Raw genomic sequence first — 22,243 nt, 5'->3', positions numbered from 1 at the left:
TCATCGGCTCTTTTCTCCCGCACTAAGAGTCTACGGGAGACGTCTCCCACCTGTTCAGAGAGGGATTTCTGTGCCGGCTCCAGGGTTGTCAATGAGGTTTTGACCTGCTCCACTCTATCCGCCAGCTTGGTATGTTCAGCACGCAACAACCCTAGTCCCACCGACACTGTAGCAATGTCCTGGTGCAGTGCCTCTCTTGTGTCTGTGATAGCCTGGAGTACTTAGGCCAACTGCTGCTGCACCCCTGCTTCGATGGGCACATCGGGCGAAGCCGGTCGCCGCTCCTCCTGCCCCAAATCTTCTTGGTCAGGCAGGGCCAACATCTGCTTCCCGCTAGGCTTCCCCATAATGCAGCTCATGGTTAGAACACCCCCTCAAGTCCAGGCCACACACTGCACTCAGCACCGTTCCCCGCCGCGACAAGCACCAAGCCAATGTCCAGCAATCCAGGAGGACTCCGTGGGGCCTACATTATCCGGGCTTCAAGGACTCTTAGGGGACACGCCTCTCAACAGCACCAGCAGTAGTCCCAGTGTGCAGGTTGCTCCGGACAGGAGAGCAGGCAGCCGCCCTGATCGCAACCGAAAGTCCCCGGGGGCCACAGGGCGCCCGCACTTCACCTGGGCAACCTAGGTCTGATTCCCGGTAGGCCAGTCACAGAAACACAGGGTCTACGTATTGTCCCCAATCAGTCAACATCACCAGGCAGCCCACAGGAGATATAAGGAGGGAAGTCCCCTCCAGCCCCAATGTCCAACTCTCTTCAGTGCGCTTAGGATAGCACTCACCCACAGGCATCAACAATGATCCAGGGTCTCATTCAGGGTCCTCCCACACGGGGATCAGGTCAACCCAATACCAGCAAAAGATCACCTCTGCTCGGTAGCAGCAAACTGCGTCCCACAGCCTGATCGCATCCGAGCCCCTCCGCCGAATTCCCCAGGGACCCGCTACAGGTGTCAGCGCCGCAGGGTTCTCTGAACACTCCAAAGTGTGCCCTCCGCAGTGCAGTGTCAGCTCTGTGCCCTCGGTCTCCCTCGGTCGATCAGCAGGGCTTCTCGCTCACGAGCCTTCAGCAGCACGGCGAGCTGCCAGCACTCGGCTCTCCTCACGGCGCCATATTGATTGCCTCCACTGGAAACTTCCTGAGGCCGCCGCTGCAGATGTATGCCCCGATCCAAACAGGCAGGGGCTGCAACCGACTCCCCAGGGCTTCTCTCGGCAGCGGGAAGTCTCTGTGATGCTCTCCCGAGGTTGGGGCCTTAATTGTGGTGGATAAATCAATGGGCTGGCGCAGAGCTTCGAGCTCACGCGTCCGCCGCCATGAGCCTGAAAGGCACACCCCCAATTCCAATGTGCAGCCATGGGGTGTGAGACTGTATCCAAGGTCGATGTCTTCAGGTGCTGCTGGGATTCTGAGAACAGTTGTGCCTCTGTCTCAGATTGTGAGCTGGCCTGGATTGGCTGGTCTCCGGATGGACCAGCCTTCAAGTCTTCCTCACTGTCATGTTTGCTAAAGATGTCAGGGGTCTCATCTAGTTCCTGTCACTGCATTCTCCAGCGAGCCAACCTCTGATCTTACTGGTAGTCCAATGTTTTCTTGGAATTGAAAGCAAGGCAGGCCTGACTCAATCTTGTTGTGTTGAGGGGAGAGGAACAGGTTACAGACCTCGTGATGGTCGGTCCAAGGGTACTTGGAGTGACACTGGGGGAAGTATTGATGTCCCCTATTACATTCCTCACATTTTCATCGAGAAAGAACAGAAGATGAGCGCCGAGGCTCCACAAGGGACAAGGCCCCGACTGAAGGACTCAATGCAGTCCTGGTTATCACAGCTCGGCGAATTTGTATGTGAAGACCAACAAATAAAAGCATAGTATCAAAAGGATTCTTCATGCCAAAGGGACAGAACACACCAAAGCAGTGTGACGATGAACGCCAAGTTGACCGAGAGCTCAATTGGTAAACGGCCAAACCTGACAGTGGGAAAAAACTAACATTGAAGCAGATGCTCATGCGCATTACTAAACATATGAGAAGTCACTACACCTCATGACTCTAAAGACTTCTTCGAACAAAAACAAATTGGAAACGTCCAAGCCCAACACTAGATGGCAGGAGTATGTAGAGCATATGTATCTACAGCCACACATGCCACAAACATGCTTATTTTGTTATACACACACACTGGTCTGCCAAAGGTATATAGTGTGCTTAATGGGCATATGAACTAGAAACCTAATTTCCCAAAAAGATGGCAGTTGAAGAAATGATTAGATCTGAAGAGCAAGTTGGATTTCACATCCATTCATGCCCTTCTTAATTTGTTTATCAAGTCTGCTCACATCATATACAATGTTTACTTACCCGGATATCCATAACTTTTCTTTTAAACTACAGAAAAGTAACCAATATATACTAAATCTGCAATGACACAGAAAACACTGAGCTCTGCATGAATGTCAACGGTAGTGTCACTTCATCCAGAAGATTGTATGCTGTACCTAATGGCAAAACTACCTATGGGTTAAAATTTAGGAAGCACATTTTGAGATATCATTTGCCCTCCCCCATGCATTCTATAAATGCTCATCCTGTTCGATCAATATGTACTGAAATGTATAGGATTAAACAAACTAAAAATGCACTTTTCATGGTGAAGTTTGGTGGGGAGTCAAAACTGTACCCAAGTTATTAGCATATTAAAATATTATCTATATGATGCAAGCTCATGTATTCAAGAGTTGTGCCTTTACCATCCTGGGCAGCTTTCTCACAAAACCCAGAGACATTCAACCCAAGACAAAATTGGTAAAACCTTCCCTCTTACAAAGTGAACAGGAGCAGTGCAAAATTGACAAACACAAAAAAAGTAAATCACAAGCAGCAGCTGGGGAAACTTTCCACAGACGGAATGGGTACAGTATGGACAGCAGCAACACTGGTTTATCTCACACACAAAACAAGCGCACACTATCAGTACAATATGGAATTATAAGCTCATTCAATGCCCGTCACTGAAACCTTAAACTCGATGCATCGAAACTCAAAAAAACTTCTCTATACCATGCCAGCCAATTAAGGTCTGAATCCAAACACCAAGTCACGCCCTATCTTTAGTAGGGACAGCATGCTGAAATTCCTCATTTCTGTAGTTACTTGCTCTTCTGACTTACCCTGTGGTTTCAATGAAGTCCACGCACAACAAGATGTTAAACTGGCCAGGCTCAAGAGTGTATTCCGGGAGGTGCTGGTAAGGTTTTTCAACTTCGGTGCTGCTCACAGTGACATTCTCATAGTCTCCAGGACTATAGGTAGCAAACCTCTCCCCTGCTTTGCAAGTCTCTTTCCTTTCATATCACCACAGATGAATTGACATAAGAAAAGAAAAAGAATATTTGAAAACCCAGGTAACCAGATACAATAAAATAAAATATCTATGAATTCTGTACAAACATGTGGGGAACTCATCACACGCTTTCAGAAATTAATGTTGTGTCGTTTGCCTTGCTGTGGTACGTGTTTGAAGGTTACTTTACCATACTGTGTCCCTGCTGTGCTCACGCACGGAAACCTTGTTGTAGCGAGGCTTCTCAAGTCTCCCAGCTTTGTTCCAAAGATTATTATATGGAACCGGGAGACTAAGGGCTGAGAGGGAATTTTTCCTGCACACTGTGACTTTCATTTTGCATATAAAACCTTCAAATATAATTTTACTGACATCAGCAGTCACACCTTTAATATTTTTAGTTTTAAATTAAAAACCTGAGCTGCCTAATAATTAAAAGAGCTTGGTGGAAGAACACACGATGAAAGGTACTCAAAATCTAGTACAACTGGTACCTGTATTTTCTTCCTTTCTATTGCCTTATTTTTCACTTCAGCCACCATCATCTTGTTGTATGACATATCAAGAAACTAATAGCAAACTGGGCCTTTGAAGAACACCTTAAGCAAGTAGATGTTGACTGTGGCACTGCAAAACACAGCATCAACTTTAGAAACCATCTTATCACAATACCTGTTGAAAACCTGAGGACCACACACCAGTCATGCTGCTCAACAACAGTGACATTTACCGTATAAAACCGTCAAAGCTGCCTCAAGCTTCGATGGCTTTTATACGCTCAACCTTTAAATTAATAAAGAAAAGTCACGCCACTAATTTGCACCTTGCACCAAAATGTAACAGCTTGACATACATGGAGAATATTTTTTTTTTTATGGGTATGAGTCATAGATTTCAGTGAAGAAAGCTCAACAAAATATTTTTTGAAGACAGATGTCACACCGTTCCTCCTTTACATTTGCCACTTTAAGAAAAATCAATGTATAGATGAAAATAATGGAAAACTGCCTCTATAGTTTTAATTGACAAAAGTCATGTGGAAGGCCCCAGCAACATGAGATGTATTAATTGCTTCCAAAATACATACATAAAATGAAGATATTTGGAACTTTGTATTTAGGCTTAAAATACAAAGTATGACATGAGTTCATAGGCATTCCTCAACAGCCTTTAAAAACATGGACATTCGAGTTGCAGCTTTGAAAATTCTCCACACAAAATAAAGAGTTAAAAAAAATAAAGTCATACATCAATGTCGCCTGCAACACACAAGTCCAGAAACCAAAATCAAGAAGGGCAAATTGAGATTATTGATGACTTTCGATTCGCATGATCAGGTGTTAGCAGGAGCACTGTCAACCATTTTAAGAATAAGTTACATGATAACACCAAAATTCAGTGAGGGTAACACCGGAATTTACTGAATGTGATATATGTGCAACATACACACAATCATGAACGCAGCATACAAAGATGGTGAGGTAACATGTAAAAAAATACATAATCCAAAGGGTGGTCAACCACGGCTAAACATGTAATTCAGAACACACATTAACAAAGATGAACAAAGGTACTAAAAGAAGTCATGTGTAGGCAAATTCATGCTCAGTAAGTCCGGAGGAAGATGTAGATGGAAACAGTATGGAATTTCAGAGCCACTAGCATGGCAAGTAGACTATAGTCCAAAGCACACATAAATGATAGAGGCACAGAAGATGCAACAAGGTTGAAGGAGCAGTTAAAGAGACAGCAGTAGGAGTAATGATATGGGAAGAGGGGCGTAAGAATGCCAGCCAGAGTGGGTCCGAGAGGTAGCGCAAAGATACTAGGTATGTTTAACAGCCATTTTCAGGTAATAAATGTGATCCATTAACTTCCAGATATATCATTCAACAATTCAGTTGTAGATGCTACAGCTTCTGTTTTCATGCCCACACAGATATGATGTACTAGAGAGCTAACAGTGCTGCTCCCTGCTGCAGGGAGCGCTAAAACTGAGGGAGAGCTAACGCTGAAGTAACCCTTCACCTCCCACAGACACATGCTATCATTAGTCAGGGAGAATGTTTACATTGTAGAATCTTCATAGTTTAAACAAATTGTTTACAAACATAAAAACATAAACGCACACTGATACTGGCACAATAACAGTGGCTAGGATCACAGACATCAGACCACTGCCTGTCAACAACCGACCAATGGGCTTTAAGAAACTGGAGAATCCGAGCCAATGAGCACAGACACCAGATCAGATACCATTCAGCAAGTACTGGTGCCCGACTCCCAGGACATATTGTTTGGGGTCAAGGCAACAAGTTTCCATGTTTAGTTTGTCCTTGGGACAAGTAGGCCCAAACCTCTGCAGCACAAACCCTTTGGCCGCCAGTTTACAGTACCACAATATAGATCAGGGACGGCATTGTCTGCAGTTAAGGTAATATTGATGTCCATAAGTTAATGCTGTTCGAACTTGTATTCATGATTCATTACCACAAAGCCTTTCTTATTAGGGTGAGCGCTCTAAGGAAATGTTGTAAGCTCGGACTGACTGCACTACTGATAATGGTTCCAGTGTAAAAATGTGTACACACATTTCCGAAGTTTAACAATATTAGACTACATACAATGCTCCCAGAATGCCCTATAATTAGATGCAAACATCTGAAGAAGCTTGGAAGCAGGATGGAGGATACTTTGCTTTCAAAATAAAATGTTCACAAAAAAATACAACTACGGTAAGAAAGAAAAAGGGTTTTGAAAACTACTGGAAAATGTAAGTAACATTTCTTTGAGCATCATTTAGTAAAACGTGTTGATGCATGCTAGTTTTTTCAAAAAATATTCATCGTGGCAAATCAGTGCAACCAGTTTCAACAAGATAATGGGAAACATGGGAAAAAACAAGCTTTGGTCCGATTGATATTGGTGGTCAGCCATTTGAGTTTGCCAATGCATGTCTTGTTTTGGAATGGTTTTTGTAAAACTTTGTGGGAGCTTACAGGCCCTCACCTTTATAACAAACATTGACAAAAAGCAATAATATTTTTTGGACTTAGAAAGCACACATTGCCACAGTAGCCCCTGGCACTGAACAAAACTTTGTGTGCAGATATGTTCCTTGTGAAACAGCAGAAACCAGTCATTGGATGGATAGATAAATAGAAAGACATTTAATTTTAAAAAAAGGTCTTTGTTGACTCCAGACCTAATTCGGGGCCCAATTCTTAAAGAAAGTCACTAAATTGTACCCATGGTATATGTCCTTGCATCAGTGCAGATTTACGGCTTTCATGAATTCACAAGATTTTACAGACGTAGGCCAGGAAATTGTACTACTAGAGAATATTTGTGAACTGCTTTTTAGCACGAGCAAAACTTGCAGGTGTAGATTTGCTCAAGCACACATATGTTGAGCGTTTACAAGTATAATTTCCCTCCAACCGTTTTTTTCGCAACCATGGACAAGTTTTAATCTGCCATGGTCAGGAAAAATAATTCCAACCTTTCTCAGTATGGGAAAATATTCGAGAAGAGCAGGCGAAAACCCCTACAACATGCAATTTAGTAGGTTTACACAGACTCAAAAGAGCATTCCAACGCTGGAACTAATGCTTAACGCTACCTCCATCACTAGTATGTGGAACTGTGGAAAGGTGGCAAAATAAGGAAATTGCTAGAATTCAAAGCCTACTATAGTATGATCCCTGGCATAACTAGAAAGGTTAATATTAGAGCTCTTATATAATGAGATTGCACCATAATTTGTAGCTACACTCTGTGGCACCAGATGGACAAATGGATTTTTTTACAGGACAGGACAAGTAGATTTATGAAGCAACCTGTCCCATGGAAAGTAGATATTTTATTAAATTCCTAACCCCTGGTGATTAACTGCCATATAATGATTGATGAATTTTAAGTAATTTTATTGTATGTACTTTTATGATTATCTGAGTTATAATCAAATAAAGTTTTAGGATGATAATGTACACACAAATTCAAAAAGTTTTATTCGTAATTCAAGCTGAATTCATAAAAGCATACAAGGTTAAACATACAATCCGAAAGTGCCAATTAAGTACAGTACGTTTAAAAACATAATTATTACAATCAGAGCAATTCCAAGTTAATAAAAACAGGTTGTTAAAAATTCTAAAATACTAATGTGTGTAAAAATACAGTTCTTTACATAGAGATTCTAAACTTAACCTGTAATTTTAAAAAACTAGATATAGCGTGTGAAACAGTGTCATTTTCTAACTGTTGCAGTCTAACATAGGCTATTCCGCATGAGCGGTGGCCCCATGCTTTGAGGATGGGTTTCAGAATAATCCTCCGTGGAACTGCATAAAATTTACAAAATAAAATACAGTGTAAGTTTGATTGGGGAGATAAGTCATCACAAGGGCAAGTGGGCAATTCCCTTGACCAGTTGTTACAGGTTGGAAAGGTGATTATACGAACAAAAAGTTCCAAACCTGAACCGTGACAGTAGCATTCTCGAATAGCAGGTTAAATCACTTACAAGGTACAATTGGGACCCTGGATTAGTAGGGATTTCCTGAAAGGCCAAGACTGAGTTTTTAAGTTTTTCTGTGGACCATCTTTTATTAACTAGATGATCCATAGCCAGTTGTTTCAGTGATTTCCTGCCAATCACTTCCATGCTGGACGGTCTCGAATAAAACTCAGGATGGCCAAACTCGGTCATCAAAGTTTTCACATAAGACAACCATTTAATATTCCTAACACCGTCAAGGGTAAGACAGTCAGTGATTAATTTACGATTAAAAGCTGTCTCCGGGGTGACCCAGACCTTATGCCATAAGAGGATGGGCGCAATCTTAATGGCATCAGTAATTTATTCATTTGGACATTTATTAAGCGCCTGATTACGCCACTGGCGTGTCCCCACGCTGTGATAAGTGAAATGGCTGTCCCCCCACCTCCCCCAAAAGGCTATCTGCTGAAAAGATAAGTTTTAAGTTTTTTTCTGAACAGGATTTCGGAGGGTTCAAGTCGCAGTTCCAACGGGAGATCATTCCAGCGCTTGGGAGCAAGGTATCTAAAAGATCTGCCTCCCATGCGAACTTTGGATACTCTAGGGACTTTTAACAGCCCAGTCTGGGAAGACCGTAGACTGCGTTTGGGCTCATAGTGGGATACTAGGCTCTGGAGCGGGAGAGGTGCTTTGCCGCTCAAGATGCGGTGACATGTGGCAAGGGCCTTGAACTCCACTCTTCTCTCAATGGGAAGCCAATGGAGGGCCCGCAAAGCTGGTTTGGCGGAAGACCTCCTAGGGAGCCTGAGTACCAGCCGCGCTGCCGCATTTTGAAGAACCTGCAGGCGGCCCATGACCCTGCCTGTGGCCCCCAGATAGAGCAGGTTCCCATAATCAAGTCGGGAGGTGACCAGGGCGTGCACCAGTGTCTTTCGAGCGGAAATGGGAAGCAGATCTAATACTTTCCTAAGGGCACTCAGGACACCGAAGCATACCCCCGTCACCCGACCAACCTGTGGGCCGAAGGCAAGGTCCTTGTCCAGCCACACGCCAAGATTCCTGGCCTCACGGCATGGAACAGGAACTTCACCCAGACATGATGGCCACCACGCCGACGACCACGCAGACGGCCCACCCCCCACCACGAGCACCTCGGTCTTGCTACCGTTCAATTTCAAACAGTTTGCGGACATCCAGGCAGCAAGATCTTGCATGCAGTTCCTGAAGATGTCCGCTGCAAGGCCGGGCGCACACGATAGGGAGATGACCAACTGCGTGTCATCGGCGTAGGACACCAAACGAAGACCACATCCCTCCACGATGGCTGCCAGGGGGGAGACGTAGATATTAAATAGGGTTGGGCTCAGGGACGAACCCTGAGGTACGCCCTGGCCCAACTCAATCTCCCTTGAGTAGCATTCACCCAATCTGACTTGAAAGCACCTGTCAGACAGGAAGGACTTGATCCAACCAAGCGCAGCTCCTGTCACTCCTCCTCCATTCAGACACTGTAGCAAGATGGAATGTGCTACAGTGTCGAATGCTGCGCTTAGGTCAAGAAGGGTAGATAAAGGGTAGACCCAATTCAATGTGCATAAGGTAATTTGCAGAGGATTTAGGAGCTCCCAGCAAATATCTGAGGTAATGATTTTCAATTAATTGGATAGATGTTGTATTTTCAATACCCCAAATACCTAATCCGTAAGTGGTCATAGATATACCCTTGGCCTGATATATTGAGATCAGTTCCTTAACGGGTCTACCCCCAAGTTTTGCCGCAAAGTTATGCAGTGCACCAACCGCCCTAGAGAAGGCTAATTTTCTTGCTTTCACTGCAGTGTGCCAAATGCATTTCCTATCAAATGATATTCCGAGATAGGGGAAGTGATCTGTTGTCTCTATCCTCCTACCCTCAAGGAATATAGAACAGGGTGTTTTCTTAGTGCGGTGCCCACAAGCCATAGTATATGTTTTAGTGGTATTGACTTTTAATCCCTTATCTTTCATATAGTTATTACATTTTGAGACCGCCTTCTGTAGGCCTAGCCTGGTTTGCGACATGATGGCAGCATCGTCGGCGTATAGGAATAAGGGGACAGGCTGGCCCTGAGATGAAGGATAGTCGTACGGTAAGCCCTTAAGGTGGTCGCCAATAGAGTTAATATATAGGGTGAAGAGCAGGGGTGCTAAAATGCACCCCTGTCTCACTCCCCTCTTGATGGAAAATTTTGACGAACACTCACCTTGCTTACCAAAGCGCACCCTGGCCCCGGCACCCCTATATAATTCCTTGATGAAATTAAGTATTGTTTCATCAATACCCAGGTCAGATAGCGTGGATCAAAGTTGATTGTGGTCCACACAGTCGCAGGCAGAGCTCAGGTCAATAAAAGTAATGAAGAGATTACCTTTCCTGGCCTGGGTGTACTTGGAAATTAAAAGATGTAAATTTAAACTCTGCTCGATGGTTCCCATACCGGTACGAAAGCCGTACTGGAGGTTAGATATAATGTTACCTTCCTCAGCCCAGAGTTGAATTCGCTTGAAAATAATACGACCAGCTACCTTCATTAAGCCGTCTAGAAGTGAAATACGCGGATAACAGGTTGGATCTGGTCTGTTGCCCTTTTTAAAAATAGGGACCACTATGGCCTCGGTCCAAGTTGATATAAGCCCAAAAGAGTTAGCACTATTCATGACATTAGTTAAAAGGGGGTCCCAGAGGAGGATTTCAGATTTAAAAACATCAATTGGTATACCATCCGGGCCGAGCGCCTGACCAGAAGGGCTCTCTTTTATAGCCATGATAACCTCGTCGCAAGTAAAAGAAATTCCCAGCGGGAAAACTCCCTTACAAGTTGAGAACAACCAGCCGACACGTGTTTCATCGCATCTCGCGAATCTTCAGGGCTGGAAACAATACAGAAAAAAGGGGCTATTCTTGCGAATATATACAATTGAAAATGGCAAATGATAGCCTTTAATCCACTTATGGCCGGCTATCGAGACAAGCATCAAGGGAGATAACTTCATGCATAGGTCTAAACCCTTGAGAAGGTTTGAGGAAGACATCCTTTGGTGTGCTAAGGTGCCCTAGTTATATCGTTCGCTATATACCGGTATTGTGTACATTCCATGCGATTGATTGAGCACTCGTGCACATTGACACCCAAACAATTCGTGTTCGGTCTGTGTATAATAATCTGTGATTCTATGCCGAGACTGTTCATAGTGAAGTGCTAAATTTAGTTCGACGGTGATGTGAAAGATCATGCGTACAATGAGTGCACCGTGATTGAATATGAAATTTTCAACACATACCTCTGAATGGTTGTGCTTGGACCAAGAGGTCTAGATTAAGAATTAAATGAAAAAGACAGGAGAAGGAAAAGAGGCATGGGAAACAAGAACAGAAAAAAGGCGGGGAAAAAAGGAAAACTAGGAAAGAATCAAAACTAAGTATGTAACTATGCGCAGACTTAGGGTCTGAACTCATCTGTTGCATCAAGGATAATGTTAGCCTTGAGGGCGAACTAAAGTTAATAATTATATAGCAAACAGAATATGTGAAAATCGATGGGGTAGGCTCACCGCTCTTCCGGTGATAATTCCGACCCGGAGGGGCCCAAGACCAGTATTAAATTCAAAAGTCAAGTTGAATTGATTGGCTGTAACAAAGTTAAAGGAAAATAGATTCAGGCGTAAAAGGAAGTAGACTGGTAAAGCTCATTTCATAGCTGTTGTTACTAATAGCGAAAATAACATAGTCACAAGTGATATTTATATCTGAGCTCCACTAGTCTATCAATTATTTCTGACATGGGTACTAGTATGCCAGACAGAATTTGCAACATCTAACTCCTAGTCAAATAAACATTGTAATGGAGTATGTTATAGAAGTAAGCAGTGAGATAGAGGAATCCTGTATTTTCCACATCTCACATCACTCAATTTAGATCATCCTCAATCCGTGTGTAAATTGTGTCCACACATGAGGGAAAATGAATATGTTAAAAATTATTGTCAAATTACCTTACAAGCGTAATGCGCTCTTATAGGTCACCCGGGAGATGGTATAACGGTCAAAAAATGTCAATTCGTTCCGTATCTGAAACATGATGTACATGGGTAGTTTTAGGGTAAAATATTATCACGTTGCATAAAGCATGCATTAATATCAAGTAAAAGATGGTACCTCACGTTGCTTACCCTAGTATTCTTAAACGAGGGCTGATAGAGGTCGCTCTATGGCCTCGTGCAAGTAGCCGTCTGAAATGCAAACAGTTAGAGCAAACCGTTATGCTCTGTAGCGGAAAGGATTCGGTAGTCTAGCCCCTAAAGAAACCAACTCATTCCGCTTACCTAAAGACGTCTTGTTCTCTTCGTATCTCCCGGGTCTCTGTGTACGAAGTGCGGACACGTGACCCGGAAGTAGCTGTTGTTTTTAAAGCGTCCGGCCCCTTGGGTTGTGTAATCGGCGTCTCAGAAGAAAAGAATTTAAAGAGACAGCAGCAAAGATCTGAAGCCGGGATAGTGACGTGCACATATCGGAAGAATGAGGAAAAGGTCAGTAGATTATCTGAACAGTGGCGTATAGACAAAAAAAGGAAGTGCGCATACAATTTAAAAAGGAAAATTAATGTTCCTTGGAAAGTGGCAACTGTACATAATAGTCGGGCATAAACTTATCGATCATGCTGTGGTAACATGCTTTACATCGTAAAGACACTGTCAGTGCGCAGTATGTAATGGGTGATTTAAGAGAAAATCTCGCAAATACCGCGCACGCATCATTACATGCTCCATGCCATCGTGATACTGCCAGTATGTGCCGCAAGAAGATGTTGCAAATGCCTCGCATGCAAAACCATTTGACATAAAGGTTGTGGGAGAAGTATAAACGATATCTTCCCAACCTCTCTTACAATTCTAAGTACATTGCTCAGTTCCATGTCGTTGAAAACATGACAACAAATGGTATATATACTGTTACATAAATTCACATTGTAATTTACCAACACATATCTGCAAGTAAGTTTTCGTTTGATGGGATGTTAACAGCAAACCTGATATTCTGTGGATACCTCCATAACAAACATCATATTCCATAGAGATAAGTCACTGTATAGAATTCATCATATAGTTACATCATGGTTTACGAAAACAAGATATGCAAGTCTGGTATTTACTGGTATTACTTAAAATGAGTCACCTAAGAAAAATTGAAGCTCAGAGTCGAAGTTAAGACCTAGGCCAACTGCGTACATTCTCATAATCCACATGGCCTCTGTACGTCTCAATTTAAGTTCTCTGTTGCCTCCTCTGACTCCAAAATTAACCACATCTACTCATTGTACGCATGATCTTTCACATCACCGTCGAACTAAATTTAGCACTTCACTATGAACAGTCTCGGCATAGAATCACAGATTATTATACACAGACCGAACACGAATGGTTTGGGTGTCAATGTGCACGAGTGCTCAATCAATCGCATGGAATGTACACAATACCGGTATATAGCGAACGATATAACTAGGGCACCTTAGCACACCAAAGGATGTCTTCCTCAAACCTTCTCAAGGGTTTAGACCTATGCATGAAGTTATCTCCCTTGATGCTTGTCTCGATAGCCGGCCATAAGTGGATTAAAGGCTATCATTTGCCATTTTCAATTGTATATATTCGCAAGAATAGCCCCTTTTTTCTGTATTGTTTCCAGCCCTGAAGATTCGCGAGATGCGATGAAACACGTGTCGGCTGGTTGTTCTCAAGCTGTGATAAATTAAACCAAGACACCAAGACTTTTTTGTCTATATATGTTTATTTAATCGCATCAACTGCTTATCATTGTGTGTATTACTGTTGTTCCTCTGCATTTAATTGTAAATTTGTTCATGGCCACATTGTGACCTTCTTATACTCACTGAGTGTGTGCATAGGGTATGTCTCTTTTAGTAACGTTGGATTAGTACAGCTAGCTGACTTCTCCTTTGGGTGGTTATATGGTTGTCCACTCACCCAGTTGCACCACCATCCACTCTATCCTATAGTGCTTCCATACTGGCAGTGCGCCCATTCTCTGACCTCGAAAAACCATTTTTTCCTCAAAACTCCCTTACAAGCACTTCCTTTATCGCCAGACATAGATGCAAAAGCAGGAGGTACAGGGTTAGGGGAAATTTCATTGTCATAAAGATGTTGGAAATGTGTGACCCATGTTTCCCCATTAATAGCAATATCTATCGCCGCTGCATTATTGTTATTCTGGAAGAAAGGGGCATTGACCGTCTTCCAAAATAATGTGGTATCCCTATTTTTAGAAGCAGTAATTATAGCCCGCCATTCCTCTTTTTTCAGTAGTTTCACCCTGCTTTTAATAGCTAGACGATAGGAATGTCTAGCCTCTCGGATCTCACACGGGGATGGAGGTGAAGCATGAAGAGCCTTTTTTAGGGTTTTAGTGCAGTGGTACAGTTATGATCGAACCAACCATTTGGGCGGTTCGAGTCTGAGCGATACTGTCTGGTCAATAGCTCTTTTAAAGTTGCTTGTATCTTTGAAAAGGAGCTCAGGATTTTAGAATATTCTTCAGTCGGAGAGAGGCAAATGTAAATTTCTTTCCTCATTGTCGAAAATAAATTTACTAATAGTCCCGCTGGGTCAACCTTATCCCATTTAAGGGTGTAACCATGTTTGTGAGCAAGGGTAATCGGTTGCTGATAAAGGGTGCTGTTATCCCTCCAGGACCGCTCTAGCTCGGCCTTTTTTATGGAGAATGAAATTGGGTAGTGGTCACCATAACTTTCATCTAGCGTTTCCCATGATGTTACTAAATGGGCATGTGTTCTGGAAAGAAGGGTGAAGTCTAATGTGGAGTTACACCCTCTGCTGTGGTAGGTTGGCTGGAACTGTATTAATGGTGAGCATAGCTCATTAATATATGAGAGATTAAAATAAAACAGCAAGTTATTCAATATATCACCCTGCTTAGAGTGGCTGAAATGACTCAGGTTGTCGTCAGTAAGGTTCCCGAGGCCGCAAATGGCCTTCGGTCCGTCCTGACAGATATTGCAATTGAAATCACCCACCCATGCCAGGAAAGACTCCCCACATGTCCTTTCCTTTAAGGAGGAGACACTGCAAATCAGGTTGTTTATAACTATCTAAATTATCAGTAGACACATTATTATAGAAATTTATTAAAATCATGTTAATGGCATTTCCCCATCTAAGGATTAGGATCTGATAGTGTTCGGTTGGAAGGTGTCTTAAAAATGTAAGCTCATTAACAGTGCTAATATATGTGCACAAACCCCCACTATTTCTGCCCTAAGAGCTTGGCAAGGCTGGTGAGTGAAAGGTCCGAAACCACAATAGATGAACAGGGTCTAAGGCCCAGGTTTCCTGAAAACAAACAATGGTATAGTTATCAACTAAGTCCCGCCAAGGCTGTTGACCAATTTTATTTGCCAGACCTGCCACATTCCAAGATAGAAGTAAGTGAGACAAAATTATCGGATTTTGGGCAGTATGAATAGGGATGTCTGTATTTTCTTCTTCCCTAAGAGTGGGAGGCGGTATGATAGATGGATCTTCAGACTGTAGCCCTAACATCCGCTAATGGTGTAACTAGTTCCCTCACTAGCGGAGAATTGCGCCTCCCTTCTTCAATAAATTCACCGGGTGCGATGTTAATATTAGATCTATCAGATAGGTGATAGCACCCAAGACCCTTTTGATGTTCAGAAACACCAGGGGATAAATCTAACGGCTGGCACACCTGGGTGGCCATCAGTTGTCAATCTAAGTCCTCTAGGCCTGACAATGGCTCAAATGAGTTACATACTGGAATACTCCATCGCCAGTTGTAATTCGGATGTTGGTGCCTACTAAAGTGAGGAAATAGTGGCCTATCTGTTCATGAAGACTGGAAAAGTGAGGGTGTCTTAGAGGTGGGAGGCCGCGATGTTGGGATATGGGTATTACAGTTAAATGAATGTTGGGTATTGCGTGTTTTTGGTATTGGCACGAAATTTGAGCGGGTCAATAGAGTTCTAGGATAAAAGTAGCTCAAATCGCGGGGTGATATGCCGCTTTCCCCTCTCCCCGAAAACCAATCAGTAATATGGGTGACAACTCTGTGGTCCCTGAAATTGATTATTACGATATCCCCCTCAATGTCTTTTGGTCGAGGGCCCACCCAACCTCGTCTCCTGACGGACACTATATCGCCATTGATATTTGGTGGCAAAGGTCTGTTGGCGCTCAGCCAATGTATGAGTTTATTTTTAAGATTTTCGTGGGCTTCTTTCCTACCTTCAACCAACACTGGGACTCCAGTCAGAATGATGACATAGTGGGGCTGCTTCCGGGGGTAGATCTATATAATGCCCACAATTGTTTGAAACCGAGTGTGGTGGAGGTGCCTTCGTCGTTGCTATGTTGTTGGTGTTAGACTTGTTCGAAGGTCCCGCTAATGGTGTCTCTCTGGGTAGCTGTGATGGCAGCTCAGTACTGGCAATAGCAACCGAAGTGATCCTTGGTTTTAAAAAATGGCGTTCCTCGTGGGGCTTAATTGGTCCTGATATAGGATACTGAGGTACGTTTGGGGTATTCTGGGTAATGAGTTGTTTTAGAGCCTCTTCATTTGAATGAGTAGTTTCAAGTAAATGAGTCATTTGATCTCCCAGCCTCTTGACTCTCTCTATGAGGGGTAACATGAGGGATTTAATGAGCTTTTCCAAATCCTCCATTACCCCCTAGTTAAAATGCCCCCTGGGAGTAAGTTTTTTGGGCCGAGGCGTGTTTTGCTCGTAGCTTGCTTCTTGCTCGGGTCTATGGATGATCTGGATATTTTTGCACGCTTGCCTACATGTGTGTCCCTACCCCTCTTTCTCTTTAAAGTGGCCCCCTGTCCGGAGTGTGAAAGATTTTCCTTGAGTGGATGATTAAGCCGGACTTTATTCCCCGGTGTTGACAGGGGTGGATGATCCTCCCTTGGGGGATTAGGTGAATGGTCTAGGTTTATTGTGTCAATGGTTTCCCCCCGTAGAGGTTGTGTTAAAGGTAAGCTATCCTGAAGGAGTAAGGGGATCCCTGGATCATCCCTAACGATGTTATCTCTAGATAGTATGGGGGGCGAAGTTGCTAACTGTAGGGAGCCTAGGGAAGAGCGTTTATTGGAAGGAAATTCAACTGACAAGCATTGTTCAGCCAGGGCTATATCGTGGTCTAACTTATTGGCAGCCTTCGTCAGAAATTGGTCTATGGTGCCTATTATTCTACCACCCGCCAGTGACTTCCTTCTATTTGTTTGACCTTTAGGCATAGCTAATAGCTGTTTCCCCTATTGTATGCAATATATAACAAAAAAGTCCAGGATCAAATCAAGTGTGCACAACAGTACCGACAATAGCTATTCTAATACCAACATAGGAATAAAAGGCTTTATGAGGTACGTCAGGGGCTATGACTTATCGTCCTTTAGGCAATGTTGTCCGCAAGGTAAAAAAAACAAAGGATATGGCCCAGCCCGGCCTTCTCAGGCCTCTGAGGGCCACAGAGGGCCCTCCCTTTGCCCTGGCTTAGCCCGGCGCAGGCCCGCGTGCGATCCCGCGACGCGGGGCTGCAGGGAGTTCTAAATATCCTCCGGGCGCAGGGATGACGTTGTCAGGCAGCGCCTCAGCAAAGGATCATGGGCAATGGAGTCCCCCGCTCGGCGGCCGCAGATGTCAGGGAGCGGCAACGGGGGGACTCTCAGGCCAGGGAAGACGTCCAGCATTCAGCGCAGGCACACGGACCAAGTGTGGAAGGAGGGCTCGCCACGGCCACAACAGGGTACAGAAGAAAACACCACCCGCTCCACCGGGGCTGCAGGGAGTTTTAAATATCCTCCGGGCGCAGGGATGACGTCGTTAGGCAGTGCCCCAGGAAAGGATCATGGGCAATGGAGTCCCCCGCTCGGCAGCCGCAGATGTCAGGAAGCGGCAGCGGGGGGACTTTCAGACCAGGGAAGACGTCCAGCGATCAGCGCAGGCACACGGACCAAGTGTGGAAGGAGGGCTCGCCACGGCCACAACAGGGTACAGAAGAAAACACCACCCGCTCCACCGGGGCTGCTGGGAGTTTGAAATGTCCTCTGGGCGCAGGGATGACGTCGTCAGGCGGCGCCCCAGCAAAGGATCATGGGCAATGGAGTCCCCCGCTCGGCGGCCGCAGATTTCAGGAAGCGGCAGCGGGGGGACTTTCAGGCCAGGGAAGACGTCCAGCGATCAGCGCAGGCACACGGACCAAGTGTGGAAAGAGGGCTCGCCACGGCCACAACAGGGTACAGAAGAAAACACTACAATCATGGGCATCTAGGAGAACAGTGTTGCATCAACAGGCTGCAAAAAAGAATATAACTTGCAAGCATGTAAAAAGACTTAGGCATGAAATCTCAGCTGTTAAGAACCAACAACTGCAGACTGAAATAATTGGTTAACACATTGCTATATAAATACCAAATAACATTAGGCATGCAGGCAAGTATGGCATATGCAACACGAACGAGGCACAGAAGCAAATGTAAACACAAGTGATTTGATCAACCACCAGCACTGGACAGATATACATGACATGGGGCTACAGATGCTAACAGGGGACATACATACAACTGTGAGGCATGGATGGGCCGGAGCCTCTGGTACACGCTCTCATTGAAACATTGTCCACAGCAGGGGAAAGCGGTGGGATGGTATCCTGGCTCTATAAGGGAGTCATGGAGTGTACTGCGGTATGACTGCAACCACTGAGAGACAAATGGGAAGATATAGCCGGTCGGGTGTTTAATGACAATGAATGGCAAATGGCCCACAAATATAGCAAAAAAGTATCCCCCAACATCCAGTTTCGGTATATACAAATTAGTATTTTGCATAGAGCTTACCTCACCCCTACTAAACTGGGTCAGATATTTCCTACAGCCCAAGCGCTGTACCCTAGATGTAGGAACCCAAATGTGGGATTGCTTTCACTTGACCATATACTGGCGGTCGGTCCTAGACAACAGAGTACAAGGTGAGGTGGTCAGATGTAGGGACCATAGAGATCATATTACTGGGTATGCATAAGCGAAAGGTTAACATTAAAGTGGCCACAAGATTCATGGACTTAGCAATGCTCCTAGCGAAAATTGTAATTACTAGAAATTAGAAGGCATCTGCTCCTCCCACAGTAGAGGTATGGAGAAAAGACGTTGTATACTGGGCTGAGGTGGAGGACAGGGTACTCCACAGGTAGGAAATGGAGGGGGCTTCTCAAATAGTCAATCTGAGACAGAAGGGAGGAACTGTCTCGTAGATTCTTAGCAACCAGTAGCAGCGATTATAGACCTTACCACCCCCCCCCCCACACACACACACACACACACACACACTGCCCCCCCGACTGCTCAGTGGGATGATCCTCCAGGGGCACATGGAAGTAACCTAACAACCCAGACTGTGCCACCTACTGTCTCAATACCCATCTTGAGACTTTATAGACCATGAAGCAGACCCAACTTAGAACCAGGGAAAGGCTTAAATGAACAGGCTTTTACCTATTTGGTAACTGATGCGTCAGTCACACAGGCCTTTCCCACCAGTCCTCGTACTCTTAGGTCCTGATAAGATAGTAGGAATATATTACCAGTGAATAAATGTATACTGTTGCTCTCCAGTGGATATCATGTGGGGAGGGAAGTGGGATGGGGTTGGGGTTGGGAGGAGATGTGGGAAGAAATGTTCTGCTGATTACAAGTTGAGTACAAGTAGTACTAATGCATAACATATCTGTACTCCAACATATAATGAACCCCATGAGGAGCAGCCTATATTAGCCTATCTGTGAACAAATAAAAACAATAAATATGTAAGAACAAACAGGAGGCATACAGAAGCAAGAACTGCCAATCTTGCAGGGATACAAAGTAATGAACATTGGGAAGATACAACAATCTTTGCAGTCATTCTGGACAGACACATGCATAATGTTGCTTACAAGGGGATATTACTCCAGGCTTCTTCTTGATTCACAACAACAGAGCACAATGCCTTGCCCTCATTCGCCTCTCCTACAGAGTTCAACTCCCTTTCTTCAATAGCAGGCAGCAACATCTGTTCTCCTTTCTCCAGCTTCTGAGCAAGCTCCAGCCCCTTTTCAGTCAGCGAATACCTGCTCCAAAAATAGATAACAGAAAAGAGGGGGATATGAGCTCTAGAGCCCTTCAGTCTCTTTAAGTGACAATCACTCAATTAGGACATACCACTGTAATTTAACAGTAGTGTGCAGCTAACAGACCGGAAATCAATCTCCATTACCAGAGTGAGGCCCTCCTTTTTGAAAGGCCCAGTGTCCATCCCAGTAATTCTATTCCTTTTGCAATCCCCACTCCATAGAATTAACAACACCGGTGGTGCAGGTAAGTCCAGGGCAACAGAGTTATCGGCCAATTACAAGTGGGACCATGAGGGTCCCCTGAGAAATTTGTATGGGAACCTGTTATTCCAGGTGCGATTCCCTTGGGAAATCCTTATTGTGCTATGAAGTTTCACCCAAAACCTCTCGGTGAAATAAATACCATTTGCAGTTTTCCCAAGGCTAATAATTTTGATAACTCCTGTAACTCCAGTCCCAACCCCGTCAGAATTAAAAGGGACATAAATGAGGCACTTTTTCCCTCAAGTTCCCTAAGAATACACTATGATGAAAAAAGTTGAAAACCCAAATATCACTTTACAAGCATTGCCAGATTCATGAGATGCTAGCTCAGTAATTACATAACAGATTACTTGCAAGAGCTAGCAATATGTTTTGTAACAGTGACGCCTACACAGAATTAGGAATCTGAAATTCTGAGTGTGTACTTGTAATAAATGATTCTTTTCCAATTTACTTCCAACTAATAAAACAGCATGTTCAGGGTTACCGCAGACCTAAACTCACCTGGCAGGATTATGGGTCTTGAGCACAAGGTTTTTCTGGATTAAAGTGCTGACAGAGGACCAAGCTGTGTACCTACTGCCGGGGTCTGGCTGAAAAAGAGTGCATCATATATAGAGCATTAACTTCACAATGTGGCACATCATGCTTAAGGGCACTGTAGAATAATGAATGAACATGGCCAGAGGTCATTTAACTGTGATGGGGGTTTTATGTATGAATGACTCAATCTTGGACACCCCAAGGAGTGACAGACACAGATAGAACAATAAACCTATTCAGGTAGTCACTGGTTGTGCTCGCACATTAATTTGCTTCATAACAGAGTACAACCCTGTTGCTTTGCCTGCATGTTGATCTCTCTTCACCTTACCCTCACATCAACTGTGCTGGTCTCTCAGCAATACCCAGTTGAAAACGTATTGCTTAAAATTCATTGAAACTAACAGTGACACGCGAGTTCCCTTGTGAAGGTGTGCTATTTCAGCATCTCACCATTTCCATTTTAAATGTGCAGTAGAGGGATCGAATTCAGGAGCCCATGGATGAATGAACAGTGACTGTCTACGGAAAACTTAAGTAGTAATGCTAACAGCAAAAGGACGACCATGAATATCTTGCAATTAGTTTTGTGTATGTGAACGATTGAGTCTAAAGCTGCATACTTTACGTAATCTGACCACAAAAAAAATATTTACACTGCATTTTTTTCTTATTAAAAATCTTTTTTTAAGTTTCCTATGCCTTGTAAAATTGGCAAATCATACCTCCATATGTGACATAATGGTCAGTACGCCCCCAACAAGCTTGCTTTGAAGCCGAACCCTCACTATCACGTTTGACAGTCTCATATGACGTTAATTCACTCAATGGGACGAAGTAATCTCATGCCTAAACTAGACCATGAGCAAGTGTTGACTATACCTGCTAATACAGTGGAGCTCAGAGGGAGACGTTTATTTTCTGTATCACAAATCATATTTTAGATCAGAGGACGAAAGATTTCACAAGGAGAAATTACTTCCCGAGAAAATTATCTTTTTCGTAGCTCATTTTCTTTGTCTTTTAAGATTATATTGTCATACAAACATGGATAAACTGTTGAGATGCTCTTATGAAGTGCAACAGCAGTATGGAAGGAGGGGGTGGTGAAGAAACAGGAAGGTCTTTTTGAAGAGGCAGCTACAACATGCAATGCCCCTTCTGAATGTCCAGAAAGATACTTGTAAAACGTAGAGCAAGCCGCAGTTGAAAAGAGATGCAAAAGCTGCAAGTGTAAGGCAGAAGGAAACGTGACCGGAAAGAAGACAGAAAGGACCATCATGTCATGGAACGAAACAGGTCCTCCCACATCAGGCAAACCCAAAATAGGAAGAAAAAAAAAGTCAAAAAAGAACATTAACATTGAAGATCATTTTCTCAAGAT

The 22,243-nt window shown here is 43.9% G+C and overlaps 1 protein-coding gene across 3 annotated transcripts in view; it reads right to left on the bottom strand.

Moving 5' to 3' along the window:
• MUS81 (MUS81 structure-specific endonuclease subunit) overlaps nt 1-22,243 on the bottom strand; it is a 309,816-nt gene that overhangs the window by 141,322 nt on the left and 146,251 nt on the right. For all 3 annotated transcript variants that reach the window (XM_086938075.1, XM_086938074.1, XM_086938076.1), the window contains 3 exons: nt 20,821-20,909; nt 19,876-20,049; nt 3,178-3,351 (listed from right to left, as the gene is read on the bottom strand). In XM_086938075.1, coding sequence (XP_086794201.1) covers nt 3,178-3,351; nt 19,876-20,049; nt 20,821-20,909 — 437 coding nt within the window. The remainder of the gene's footprint in view (nt 1-3,177; nt 3,352-19,875; nt 20,050-20,820; nt 20,910-22,243) is intronic.

This window comes from Lissotriton vulgaris, chromosome 9 (assembly GCF_964263255.1).
Source record: "Lissotriton vulgaris chromosome 9, aLisVul1.2, whole genome shotgun sequence".
NCBI lineage: Eukaryota > Metazoa > Chordata > Amphibia > Caudata > Salamandridae > Lissotriton > Lissotriton vulgaris.
This window is presented reverse-complemented; position numbering and strand designations above follow the sequence as displayed.